General features: G+C 39.4%; 1 protein-coding gene across 1 annotated transcript in view; it reads left to right on the top strand.

Moving 5' to 3' along the window:
* ank3b (ankyrin 3b) overlaps positions 1 to 11,386 on the top strand; it is a 160,738-nt gene extending 149,352 nt beyond the window's left edge. The window contains exons 44-50 of the mRNA XM_067429868.1: positions 938 to 1,616; positions 1,713 to 1,938; positions 2,858 to 2,944; positions 5,191 to 5,274; positions 5,399 to 5,536; positions 8,054 to 8,136; positions 10,162 to 11,386. Of these exons, the coding sequence (XP_067285969.1) occupies positions 938 to 1,616; positions 1,713 to 1,938; positions 2,858 to 2,944; positions 5,191 to 5,274; positions 5,399 to 5,536; positions 8,054 to 8,119 (1,280 nt within the window). The 3' untranslated portion in view covers positions 8,120 to 8,136; positions 10,162 to 11,386. The remainder of the gene's footprint in view (positions 1 to 937; positions 1,617 to 1,712; positions 1,939 to 2,857; positions 2,945 to 5,190; positions 5,275 to 5,398; positions 5,537 to 8,053; positions 8,137 to 10,161) is intronic.
* The last annotated feature ends 3,226 nt before the right edge of the window (positions 11,387 to 14,612 follow it).

Genomic DNA, 14,612 nt, shown 5'->3' with positions numbered 1-14,612 from the left:
GCAACACTTTTGCCTCATTTCAAAGCGCAGTTGGGCAGCACTGTAGCATAGTTTCTCTTTCTGTGGTGCAGTAAATCAGTACTAGATCTTGCTACAGCTCTTCACTCATGCTATGGTAACTCACTCTGTTATTAACATGGCATTCTTACCTTCATGTAACAACATCATCCATCAGTCGTATGTATCTAACACTGTTCAACATTTTATCTTGTTTTGCTCTGTTTTTCTGCAAACTGGTGTCCTTGATAGTTTCTACCGCCCCTATTACACCTTTATCATCTGTATCTCCTATCCCTAAAGTGTTGACCAAACAATCTCTGTCTGTTTCCTCTTCCTCATCATCACCCATCTTCCTCCATTTACGTCAGGACCCCACTGTTCCAGAACTTTATATCTAGTGTTGTAATTATCTGCCTTTGAAAATTACATGGTTAGCTATAAGATATATATAAAACCATACTAATTATACTATATTTTGCTGATATTTGTAATGGAATATTCTGTTAACTTATTGTCTATCGGCCATGTGCGTATCATTTCGACTACAACAGAAAATAACCTTTCCCTTAGTTTGTTTGTGAAAACAAACTTACAATAATCCATATACAATAGGAGTCTGTGGGGCAAGTGTACCTGAAATATGAAGCTTGTATATTTGCTAAATCATTTAAATAATTGTTCATTAAAAAAAAAAAAGTTTGTTATTTGAGTTTGCTAAATTGGAATGTGGGACTACTCTAGTTGGAGGAACTTCTGCAAATAACCCAGAATATTCCTTAAAAGCCATAAAAAAATATGGCATATTAAATTTAAAAGACCACCCTAACACCAACATTCTCATCCATGACATTTTCAAAGGCCTCAGTCATAACATCTGTTGCTGTGGTGTTGTGCACAAGTTGTGTTCGCATCCATCTCACTGTGTTGTATCACTCAGGTTACCACAACATAGAGCTGGAGCTCAAGAGTCCCTCAGAGCTGAGCTATGAACCCCCTACCCCTCTTCACCAGGATGATTTCTTTAGCGACGAAAGTAGGTTACAGTTCTCCTTTAGTGCTCCTGTTAGACCCAGTGAACTGTCCTTGACAACCACTAGTGGCCCAGTGTCTACAGATAGCAAGCCGCCTACTGTCATAGCGGAGGACACCTCTATTGGAGGTCGAGAGTCTGTTAGCCAAGAGGATGGGTCAGCTGAAGATGACCTTGGTGTCAGCCACGAATCTGTGGCTCCCTCAAAACAACGTGGCAGTGAGGGAACCTCCAAAGAATCGGATGTCTTCCCAAACAGGCCAGTAAAAGAGCAGCAGGAACCTAAGATTCCTGTTTGTGCCTCAGCCCATGAAGGTCCTGGAGAGAGTGGCAAGTCTGGGTTTGATGAAGAGATAACTCAAGAGAAGATAAAGTCTCTCTTAGAGAGCATTAATTTGGAGGAAGGCTCAGAGGATGAAGAGATGACTGAGGAGAGACTGCAAGCAATCCTCTCCCAAGTGCAACAGGCAGAAAAAGACATGTCTTCAATTTCAGGTCTGCAGAGCGAGACATCCGGTGCAAATGCAAAGACTGCAACTTCTGGCCAAGGACTGGGTACTGATAAACAAGGGCAAAGAGAGTTCAGGTACTGTGACCTCTATCAACAAACTAGCCATCTTATTCCACAAGCTCAGCAGGTTATCAATCAAGTCATGTATTTTAAACTTCCATCTGTCCACAGCCAAGAGCTAATGTCCTCAACACCAGGAGCGCAAGCTGAGAGGCAAAATGGAGAACATCATGTACTCCAAGCCCAAGCTGTCTTATCGCCAGATGCCAGTGAGTCTTCCAGCAAACCAAAGGGCAAAGCAAGGAAGGACTCTGGACGTGAGGAAGTGAGCAGTGAGGCTCTGGAGGACAGAGGACCAAAGAACAGGGAGAATGAGGTTCCTGATCCTAAAGTCCAGGTACAGTGTTCTTTGAGAGACCTTCAAAAAAATGATACAAAGCTCAGTAGATTTTCTAAGATAGATAAACCCAGTTTGTAACCAAGCATGTACTCACATGGCTCAGGGTGTCTCAATCTGCCCCGTTGTCCTGAACTAAGTACACTGCCCAGGGAGTCAGACATTTATTGTGGGCTCTCCGGTGCACTGAAAATGTTGTACTTTATAATTTTACTGGAAATGTTACTGGGTCTTCTCTGGTCTCTGAAGTCTCATGGTGCAATGAAGATGCACACTAAACCATGTAAAAATTGCCAAAATATTGATTGCAGAAATACCAGCCAAGGTATTTCTGTGTGCAACCTTGTAATCATGTCTCAGGTAATTGAGTATTTAATGTCCTAGTATTTAGTAGATCAAGACTTTTGAAAGTACCTCACCACACCATAGGGAATTAGGGAGTGGATTGACACACCTTCAGTACTCATATTAATTCAGAGGAGATACTTCTTTCAAAAAGTGCATTTTATATTTAATAAGTATATTTTACATACCAGCTGGGCTACCAGACCTAGTCAATGTGTAGCTTAGCTTTTTCCAGCATGTATACATGTTAAACCAGACTACAATTGGCCTTGGCATTTTGATATGTGATGTTTATTGTATTTAATACTTGAAATACTCGATTATCATGTATACTTGGACAGACTGGAGCTTGACTACACAAATAATAATAATAATTTCATTGATTATAACCACATGTAAATGTGAATGTTTTATGATTATGTTCTCCATTTAAATAAATTATAACTATTATCAAGGTTGGGTCACCATCAGTTCTTGAGATTTGTAAATTTGATGAACATTACTTGAAGGTCTGAAGCATTTTATATGAGCTTGATTGCTCATGCACTGCTGTAATGTGCTGACCTGACTCTAGCAGGAAGCGCGTAGAGATAATGAATACAGCTCTGATGAGGAAGAGACTGTCACCACCAGAGTGTATCGGCGGAGAGTGATTCTGAAGGTACTGGGAGTGGTACTCTTGTAGATTTGGGCCGGTTTGTGTGTTACGAAATTTGCGTGCGCTTTAGTCTGTGTGCTAAGGGAATGAAGTGATTGGCACACCGTCACTTTTCATGAAGAAGTTGCTGTGATTTCTGAAGTGTTTATGCCTCTCATTATCTGTTTTTCTTCTTTCATCTTTTAATTTTCTTCTCCTTTCCTTTTAACTGTTTCCCTGCCAGAGATTTAAAAAAAAGTTTCCAGGCACCGCCAGGCTTTTTGACCATTTTTTACAAAAATGTAATAGCCCATAGAATATTTTGTTTTATGAATATCTGCAATATATCAAAAGAAAGAGCTGACCCTCTTCTTTTAAACAAACAAACAAAACAAAAAAAAGTTGTATTATAGCTTCATGCATTCCGTTTGTATTAACACTTGAATTTGGGTGTTAAAAAGCACACATTGAACAAAAAGCTGAGAAAATCAAATTTTTGTGAAAGACTACATCCAGATCAGATTCAGAGCGATGATCAAACACAGATGGAGTAGATCGAGTCCATCAACACCCCTAATGCTTCCACAGTCCTGTAGCTCGTCCTGGGTCCACATTTCATTCACTAACATTAGAGAGTTTTGATTTCTATGATGTTTAATGTTGATGATCACGTTATTTTACATATGCCTCTGCTTACATAGATCGTTTGTTTTTTACTGCGTCTTCCTCTCGTGTGTTTTGATCAGAAGATTCAGTACTCATTCAGAAGATGCGTAATAGCGCCCCCTAGCGCCTGACAGTGAAAACCTGGAAAATTCTGTGTTTGGCGGGGAAGCGTTTTCTCACAAATATCGGAAAATTACATATTTGGTGGAGAAAGAGTTAATAAAGGTAGGGTAGGTAATTTCGGAGAGGCTAGCAATAACAAGCTTGCTTTGAAAGCATAATCCCACCCTCCCTTTAGAGCGTCTCAAAAGCTACATCTCTTCCAAAACACATCAACGCACTCAGACAGAGTAGACTCAGCATAGCGTCAAAAGAGATGGTGTTAAATTACCTCATATCTTAAAGCACAAAACATGACAATGATAATGAATGTAAACGTAAAGAGCTCTGAATTGTAGCACCTGACTGCTGCAGATTAATTTTGATAGTGTTGCAATAGAAACGCATAAATTCAAATCTCAGAGTAGAACATCACAGGTTGCTGTCTCACAATTATGGTTGTTCTGGAATGAATAAGCTCGTTGTTTTGGTTCAGTAGGAAATTTTGGTCCTAAAGCCTCGGTTATACTCCCGTTCGGACTCATACACTGACAGCTGCAGACAGCACGGACGCGGGCTACTTGTATTTATACTACTAAAAGTGTTTGCTGGGGTCCTTTCAGCGGACGACGTGTTCCACACATGCACATTAGATTACCGTGTTAACTTCCACACTTCAAAATTCACTCTTTACGAGTTATTGCACATCTGGCTATCTTTACATATTTTAACGATGGATTGTAGAGGTGTGGGTAGCGACAGACTTCTTCACATGGCCTCTCTTCAAATTCGAAGTACATGTAGTTTTTCCAGCACAACCCAAAAAAAGGGAGGGAAGAGCTTTGCGGACACACTCCGATGATGATTTTTACATCATGCGGACCCTCACGCACGCGGAAAGTAGCTTAAGTAGCTTAACTTCCGCAGAAGATTTATGTACATTTTTTAAATATTCAGACCACTATTATTGATTTCTATAAGGATGTGAATAGTTTCAATCAGTATAACAAAAAGTGTTTGCCTACCCTACCTTTAATTAATGGTGCTTGCTAAAGCATCACTACTAATACTTAATATTAATATTAAGCTTTGCTACATATTGATTCATTTTGTGCATCTTGATTTTACATTTATTATAAAAATAAAAATAAAAAACTTGTCTGGATTTACCAGATTATGCTAATATAAAGAGTGATGCTTTTGGCATGCATAAGACAATTAGCTCATGCTGTTAGATCGACATTTGACAATTTTTTGATTGACTGAATGCATCCGTGATGATGTTGTCAGCATGTTTGGTTTGAATATCTTTATTTTATTTCAGCAAAAAAACATCTGAGGAAAGCACTTTTCTTTTTTGCCAAATGATATTGAAATCAACACTTTTTCTAGATGTCCTTACAGACGTGCGTGTGTGTGTGTGTGTGCATGTGTGTGTGTCTGAGTCAAAGATCAAAACAAAATAAAGGATCTGTATTGTTTCATCATGCATCCCACCTCTGTAGGGTGATCAAGCCAAAAACATCCCTGGTGAGACCATGACAGAGGAGCAGTACACAGATGAAGATGGAAACATAGTCACCAGAAAAGTAATGTCCATGCCCACTCCTAGAAGTGTCACCATCTCCTCACTTTACCAAATCTGTTCTGTTCCCTCTGTCCTCATGTCGGTATAAACCAGTCCATGAGTCGTCACTTTCCCCCTTCTCTTAGGTCATCCGTAAAGTAGTGCGCCACACAGCTGCTGTTGAGGAGAAGGGCAGGAGAAAACGTGGGAAGCGTTCCCGGCAGGCCAGTAGGGCCGAGCAGGAGGAAGAGGTGGGCCCCGGGCCCCACAGAGCGCACACTGAGGTTGGATTCGCGTGCAGTGCTGATGCTAATGCTAGTGCAGGCCTGCAGTGTGCAAAACGTGTTGTATTAGGAATCTAACTCAAGATTTTGGTCTGACGTGGCTTCATTAATGGAAAACTGATCTGTGTTGATTGATGTGCTGTGTTCTCTAGCTGTGCGCAGTTTTAATGTTGCTCCCACATAGAACAAAAAACAATCCAAGGAGAAAGCAGACTCAAACGTGTGGTGAAAAAGCTTGAATCAGCTAAATCATTTGCATGTCCATTAATTTTCGGCTAAAGCTATGCTGATTTATTTAGCCTGCATCCTACTACAAATGAAAGAGAAAAATAAATGACTCTCCAGAAATGCACAAGGACACAGAGGCCGTGCATAAACGCATTTATTTTTATTTTTTGTGGAATGTCTTGTTTTTCTCATGAGTATGACTGACTTTTCGTAATAAAAGCTACTATTGTCTTGACAAAACTAGTTTATCTTGGGTTACCTTAAAAATGAATAAATAATAACTGTATTCCATGACATATCTTGTTCGGTCATGAAGCTCTAGAAGGGCGTAGGCTGATTGGACTCTTGTGATGCTGCAGCCAATGAGAGCTCAATATTTAAATTGTCTGGTGTTCAGTGTTTGCTGTAGGCTAGTTCCTCTGAAACCCTCCACCTCCCCCAGTTCCACCTCCCCAGATCTGCTATGGGATTTATGGAAATGAATTTATGCAGCAGCAACATATCTTACATGCTCATAGTAGCGTGTCTGTGTATCTGTAAGCAGTAGCAGGTCGATGTTTGCAATAATCTACAGCAGCAGCGTTGCAGATCTAGTCTGCCAAGACCAAATACATTAGCATCTATTCAATAACAAGCTAAAACTATTCAGAGGGTTGTCTTATTTTTATATATATATATATATATATATATATATATATATATATATATATATATATATATATATATATATATATATATATATATATATATATATATATACACACACACACAGACACTTACCTAAAGGATTATTAGGAACACCACACTAATACTGTGTTTGACCCCCTTTCGCCTTCAGAACTGCCTTAATTCTACATTGCACTGATTCAACAAGGTGCTGAAAGAATTCTTTAGAAATGTTGGCCTATATTAATAGGATAGCATCTTGCAGTTGATGGAGATTTGTGGTTTACACATCCAGGGTACGAAGCTCCCGTTCCACCACATCCCAAAGATGCTCTATTGGGTTGAGATCTGGTGACTGGGGGCCATTTTAGTACAGTGAACTCATTGTTCATGTTCAAGAAACCAATCTGAAATGATTCGAGCTTTGTGACATGGTGCATTATCCTGCTGGAAGTAGCCATCAGAGGATGGGTACATGGTGGTCATAAAGGAATGGACATGGTCAGAAACAATGCTCAGGTAGGCCGTGGCATTTAAACGAGGCCCAATTAGCACTAAGGGGCCTAAAGTGTGCCAAGAAAACATCCCCCACGTCATTACACCACCACCACCCGCCTGCACAGTGGTAACAAGGCATGATGGATCCATGTTCTCATTCTGTTTGCGCCAAATTCTGACTCATCAGAGCAGGCAACATTTTTCCACTCCTTCCACTTCAACTGTCCAATTTTGGTGAGCTTGTGCAAATTGTAGCCTCTTTTTCCTTTTTTTAGTGGAGATGAGTGGTACCCGGTGGGGTTTTCTGCTGTTGTAGCCCATCTGCCTCAAGGTTGTGCGTGTTGTGGCTTCACAACTGCTTTGCTACATACCTCGGTTGTAACGAGTGGTTATTTCAGTCAAAGTTGCTCTTCTATGAGCTTGAATCAGTCGGCCCATTGAATCAGCATCAACAAGGCATTTTCGCCCACAGGACTGCCGCATACTGAACGTTTTTACCTTTTTCACACCATTCTTTGTAAATCCTAGAAATGGTTGTGCGTGAAGATCCCAGTAACTGAGCAGATTGTGAAATACTCAGACCGGTCCGTCTGGCACCAACAACCATGCCACGCTCAAAAAAAATTGCTTAAATCACCTTTCTTTCCCATTCTGACATTCAGTTTGGAGTTCAGGAGATTGTCTTGAACAGGACCACACCCCTAAATGCATTGAAGCAACTGCCATGTGATTGGTTGATTAGATAATTGCATTAATGAGAAATTGAACAGGTGTTCCTAATAATCCTGAGTGTATATTATAATTATACATTATATTTTTTATTATAAATATAGTTGTTGTTTTTTTGTTTGTTTTTTCTATGCAAAAAATATAGAAAAAATGTTTGTATAAAATGTTTTGTAAAGAATGACACTTACCGCACATGTTGTATTACTGCTCATGTGGCTGTAAGTTCTGTAGGTTTTGCTCAACAAGAAGCATTGTTGATATGCCCTAACCCTAACCCTGTTGATATTTTATAGAGAGAGTTTGCTTGTGCTACCATGGATGGGCAGTGGAAACATGTTGTATTAAATCTCCATCCATTGTATCTCTAACATGTTTTATCTGCCTCTGTAATTTCAGGCTGGAGGAGGAGTGAAGGGCAAAAAGAAGGAAGGAAGACAAAGGGAGGAAAAGGGTCAATCGTAACAGTTGTGCTCTTTTTGGTAAGCTCATAGGCAAAAAAATTGGAAGGGTCAGTTGGGTAGAGAGCAGAGCAGAGTAGAATCCTGCCGGATCAGACGGTAGTTTTTGTGTATAGTCATCAACACAATAGTCACCAGAGAAATGCGCTTTGTTACAGCGATTTTTCCAGTTGAAAAGCAGCTCACTGATGACATGCTGACACATCAAATTAGTCCATGCTGTTCTCTTACTGATGCCACTATGTGCAGACCAGGACATGTTTTGAAGGGTCATTTAGGACTTGCATTGCAAATTCGCACATTGACTGGACGTCTAAAGTCAATGTGAAATGACTTTCACAACTTTTTTTACTTAAATAATGTTTGTTGGCCAAGAAACAGTGCAATATCATAAATATTTCTCACCTTGTTTACTTCATAATGTGTCTTTGTTATACTTTTACGCTTCCAGTACTCACTTTCTGCAGAATAGATACACGATGCCAGCTGCACTTTCTCTCAGCGAGAAACCGGCCTCCCCTCACTTACCCCTTGGGTTTCTCCCAAGGTTTATTTTTCTCCATCATCCCTGATGGAGTTTTGGTTCCTTGCCACTGTTGCCTTTGGCTTAGCTTGCTCAGTTGGGGACACTAAAGTTTCAACTAAAGTTTTCAACTAAATATCCAAATAAGATGAATTACTAAATTAAAGGAAGTGTATGTAAGATTGTAGCCAAAACTGGTACTAAAATCACTATCCCCTCTCCCCCTCCCCCCTGACTCCAGGTTGCCAGATAGGCTGCAGGATCCAGCAGGAACGTTTGTATCTGCAGCTGTGGTAACTAGAGCAGATCTGGCAACCCGGGTGCAGAAACACTACTGACTTTGTGATTGGTCGATAGATGGAGGGTGGAGCTTCAGGCCAAAACACAACATGTCAACATCAATATCAGTTGAGGGCTGCAACAATAACTTTTAAATGACAATATCCAGGCTAGACTACTGTTGTCAGTTATATAAGTATTTGAAATTAACATGATTTCTTAATGTCTTGAGACATATCAGGGCAATTTTATGATTATTTGAAATATATATCTTACATACAGTTCCTCTAACTATATCAATTATATCACTGATCTGCCCACTTTGTCACTATATGATAAATTGAAAGTTTTCTCCAGAGTACAGACTGTATAGCCGAATCAAATTTTGTTGCAGTATTTTCCTGTTAACACTGTAAAGCTGCTTTGAAACAATTGTCATTGTAAAAGCGCTATATAAATAAAGTTGACTTGACTTACATTTGGGTGAATATTGTTTGGGGCTTGAATTTCACCATAGGATTGCATGCATTGTGCATCATTTTAGCAGTTTACACAGATCTTGTGCTCGCGCCCATAGTGCTCGCAGATAAAGGCGCCTCTCAGTACTAAATTAAGTTTTTTTCACTGGTCATTGACCAAAATACACACAAAATAATGTCAAAATAATGATCTTGGCGAGTATGGTGAGTCAGTTATGTATTAAGTGAACGTAAAGTTGAGAAAGGATGATTAGGAGGTTAGGAGGCCATGATGGACAGGGGCCAATGGGCAAATTTGGATGCCAGGGTTACACCCTCTTTATCATCAGGGCATCCTGGGATTTTTAATGACCACAGAGAGTCAGGACTTCGGTTTAACATCTCATCTGAAGGACGGTGCTTGTTAGAGTATATATCACTATACTGGGGTGTTAGGACCCACACAGACCACAGGATGAGCGCCCCATGCTGGCCTCACTAACACCTCTACAAGCAGCTATCTAGTTTCCCCAGTTGGTCTCCCATCCAGGTTCTGACCAGGCTCAGCCCTGCTTAGCTTCAATGGGAAACCGGTCTTGGGCTACAAGGTGATATGGCTGCTGGTATCAAGTACAATGTACAGTACAATGATACAGTATCAGGTCTTAAAGTGACAGCAGCAAAGTGACCTCTTGTATACCAAAAGATCAAGGCAAAACCAATTAGATTTTCTTTGTGAAAAAAATAATAATAATAATAATTGTCCTGTATGTCATTGTGTTTCAGATTTGAAAGTGTTTGAAAACCATTTTCCTGGGAGGAAGATCACTAGAATCGCACACAAGGCCAAGGGGTGAGGAACGTGTCTGCAGCTTTCATAAAAACAAAGGGTTTTCAGCCAGACGACTTTTGATTTCGCATGAGCATGAAAAAAACTGTCAATCTGTCAATAATGGCTAACGGTCGAGAAGACATTGGTGGTGCGACGTTTCAATCGACTGGGGGCGTCCGATGCGAGATGCTCCATGGCAGCGCCCAAGCACTTCCGTGACCAAAGAGGCCACGAAACATACTGCTGGTTGACAGAAATGGAGGGACTTGTTTGAATCACCTTCAACACTCGCCTTACTTTTTTTTTTCCCTCTCGGACCCATAATGTCGGGGTGTATAATGCTGTTGGAGCTTATGATGTATATAAATTACACTGTATAAATTTGAAAGTGGGCCACGATATTGTTAATGCACTGGCAAGTGTTTAGGAATGAACTACCAATTCTGATTCCAATTTTAAGGGAACGCTTCACATGCACTTGTATAATTATTAGCAGAAAATGTTTGTAAATGAAAAAAGCCAGCTTGATTTTAACAACTTATATTTCTTTTAAACCTACCGCGGTTCTCAGTGGTACGGACATTGGAGCAGCTGTAGTTCTGTTCAAAGACTTCTTCAGAGTACTAATATTTTCATGCATGTGAATCACTTTATTTTGATTTTTCTAAACGGCATAACACACAAAAGAAGGGGAAATGACGTTCTGTATGCGTACACTCACAGCCTTGCTAATGCTTACGTTTTTTTTAGAAAGATGACAGTATCACACCGCCACTGACGCATTGTTCACTAAAATACACTGTGTCCCATCACATCACAGCGTCGGTTTCCCTATGCAGTTACAGATAGTGACAGTTACCGAAACCCGAATGCTCACCGGAGTGTGTCACGTCGACTGCCGTGATGCACTTTTAACTGTTCTCGTGTATTGGCTCTAAGATGTAGAAGTCTTTCTGTCAGCCTGTCATTTGTAATCATTCTAGCAGTGTTTTACTACTTTCAAGGCTGCTGTGGTTTTGGGGAAATTTTACTCTGGTTTTGGTGCATTATTGAGAAATCACCCAAGCATTAATGGATGATAGATCTGGTAACAAACATATGTATGGGGGGAAAAACAAGCATACACTGGATGATCAAATTAATTATTTAAGCTTATAATAAATTGTGTTCAAACCCTCACTGTGTTTTCTTTCTTGTTCAACATTAAGAATTGCAACATTTACATAATGAAAGTCATGTTCAGTCCAGGACATATTGATTCCCAAACCAAAAGAAACATATAATATTATTTATTTGTTGCATTGGGACATTTCAATTGTAATTAAGCACATGTTCCCCTCATTCTCATAACTGTAATACAGTAATAACAATCACCATGTCCAGACTGTGTTTTATTGTTATACAAATGTAGCCCTGTATCATAATATATACATAGAATTTTAGTGTATAAATATACTTTTCAATACAATTTCAATGTTATTTTATCTTTATAGTAGGCACTCAACATTTGAGAAAGTGTGGTCAAAATGTTCTCGGTATCATCGGAATGTTCTTAAAAGTGGAAGACTTGGATTTAACTGCTTGATTCAATAGGATAAGCTTCTTTTACAATTTCTGAACTTTTTTTTAAAGCTTGAATATTTTGGTTCTGTGGACTTTTATAGGATGGACAAAAAAATGTTAGAATGTTTGTAAATGTATGTGTTTTTCTATACCGGTGTGGACTTCAACCTGAATGCACACTGACTCACTGCGACTTGTATCACATTGGGGAAATAAGCTTAGAATGAGCTTTTTTGAAAAAGTAAAAATGCAGACCATTTTCTGTGATGGGTAGGGTTAGTGTAAGGGGGTAGAATACAGTTTGTAAAACCATTACGTCTGTGGAGTCCCCACAAAGACAATAAAAATGTTTTAACTGCCAAACACAGGGCCATGGGTGTTAGTGGTAGATAAATTAGAATTGCATTAGCTTGCCCTATAATATGGAAATATTTGTACACTGAAAAATATATAGTTTGAATGTAATATTTGACTGATATATACTAAACACAAACAGACATGTGCCACAATAATCTTTAGAAATATAATTTAAAATCTGGCTAATCAAGTAACCACAGACCATTTGAATTGGTCCAATTTTATCAGCGCATAGAAAATGAACAGCTAGCGGCACTTGATAGTGTTTTCTTGTGCTGCGCTTCTGCAAACATTTAAAGGGTTAGTTCACCAAAAATGAAAATGATCCCATGATTTACTCACTCTGAAGTCATGTGTATATGACCTTCTTTTTTCAGACAATATAAAAAATGCCCTGGCTCTTAAGCATAATGGCAGTGACTGTTGCTCTGTTTTCAACAGAGGCAAACAGTAGTGGACTATTTTTACTTTGTATTTTTAAGCATATTTTTCATCAGTGTTTTTCGTTAGAAAACTTTTACTTCACTGCACACCAAAGCATAATATATAATGTCATAGCCTACTTTTTACTGCACTACATTTCATAAATAAAAGTTGTGTTTTCTTATGTTTAATACTTAATTACATAAAATTACTAAATTACCTTACTTGTACTCAAGTCAAACTTTGAATACTTTTACTTGAGTAAAAGTATACAGTGCTACATTTTTTATGTAATTAAGTAGGTATTAAATGATATTCAATAGACTATGAAATGTATTGCTGTAAAAAGTACAATATTATGTTTTGGAATGTTGTAAAGTAAAAGTATTCAAAAGAAGAACACTGATAAAGTACATATAAGTTACTTGAGAAACAAAATTACTTGGAAAGTCAAAATAGCCTAACGTTACTTCAATATATTGAAGTAACGTTAGGCTATAGCCTACTGTCCGCCTCTGGTTTTCAAGTCCATAAAAGTAGCCTACATCTATATCCATCAGATAACTGATACATGGGGTTAATAAAGGCCTTCTAAGACGAATATCCATAGGCCTATTTCCCATTTATAAAGTAAATGATCTAGCTTCTGGTGAATCGCCTTCCGTATTCAACTTACGAAAGCGCCCGGCTGCCCGCGCCTCTCGCAGTTGGTCTGACGACATTGATTGCACATCAGTTATTCCTCTTGTTTGAACTGCGAGAGGCGCGGGCTTCATACTTTTTCCCGTAAGTTGAATATGGAAGGCGTTTCGCCAGAAGCTAGATAATTTACATTATAAAGTTTTAAATAGCCTATGGATATTTTTCTTACACAAACACATTGCTTGACATTAATTAACCCCCCAGAGCCATGTGGAATTATGATGGACGGATGCACTTTTATGGACTTCAAAAACAGATCAACAGTCACGGCCATTGACATTGCTATAACTCTGATTGTATTCATCTGAAAGAAGAAAGTCAAACACACCTAGGATGGCTTGAGGGTGAGTAAATCATGGGCTACTGTAATCTAAATCTACTATAGAAACATGACGGCACAAAATGGCGACCTGCGGTGCATGTATAGAAATGGCTCATTCGGTAATCTTCTTTTGCTTTCGGCTGTTCCCTTTAGGGGTCGCCACAGTGAATCATCTGCCTCCATTGTCCTATCCTCTGCATTCTCTACTCTCAGACTGACTACCTTCATGTCCTCCTTCACTACATCCATAAACCTCCTCTTTGGTCTTCCTCTTGACCTCCTGCCTGGCAGCTCTAACCTCAGCATCCTTTTTCCAATATATTAATTCTCCCGCCTCTGAACATGTCCAAACCATCTCAGCCTGGCCTCTCTAATTTTGTCTCCAAAACATCTCACATGCTGTCCCTCTGATGTAGGCTACTCATTCCAGATCCTATCCATCCTCGTCACTCCCAAAGAGAACCTCAACATCTTTAGCTCTGCTAGCTCTTCCTCCTGTCTTTTCCTCAGTGCAACTGTCTCCAAATCATACAACATCGCTGGTCTCACTATACTGTCCTGTACACCTTTCCTTTCATTCTTGCTGGTACTCTTTTATCACACAACAGACCTGACACTTTTTGCCTGGCTGCACACGCTTCTGCACCTTCTTTACCTCTTCTCCCTGTAACCTCACTGTGTTGTTGTCAACAAGTTGTCAACTTGGTTCTCTCTCATTCACACACATGTATATTATGTCTTTCTGCGACTAACCCTCATTCCTCTTCTCTCCAGAGCAAACTTCCACCTCTCTAGACTTTCCTCCACCTACTCCCTGCTCACACTACAGATCACAGTGTCATCATCCATTGTGATTCCTGTCTGAAGCTCATTCTTTATTGAAACCATAGGTATGTATATTATATTGTATTTCTGTCAATATCCTCATAAATACTACATACTGCTCCTTTAAAACAGTGTCTGATCTTTAAGCCCCGCCCATTTCCAGTACAACCCGTCTGAACACCGATTCGCTATAATAAATTGAGTCACTAGGGG

Source organism: Pseudorasbora parva, chromosome 21 (assembly GCF_024679245.1).
Source record: "Pseudorasbora parva isolate DD20220531a chromosome 21, ASM2467924v1, whole genome shotgun sequence".
In the NCBI taxonomy this organism is placed as follows: domain Eukaryota; kingdom Metazoa; phylum Chordata; class Actinopteri; order Cypriniformes; family Gobionidae; genus Pseudorasbora; species Pseudorasbora parva.
Note: the sequence above shows the minus strand (reverse complement) of the source record. Positions and strands in the feature narration are given on the sequence as shown.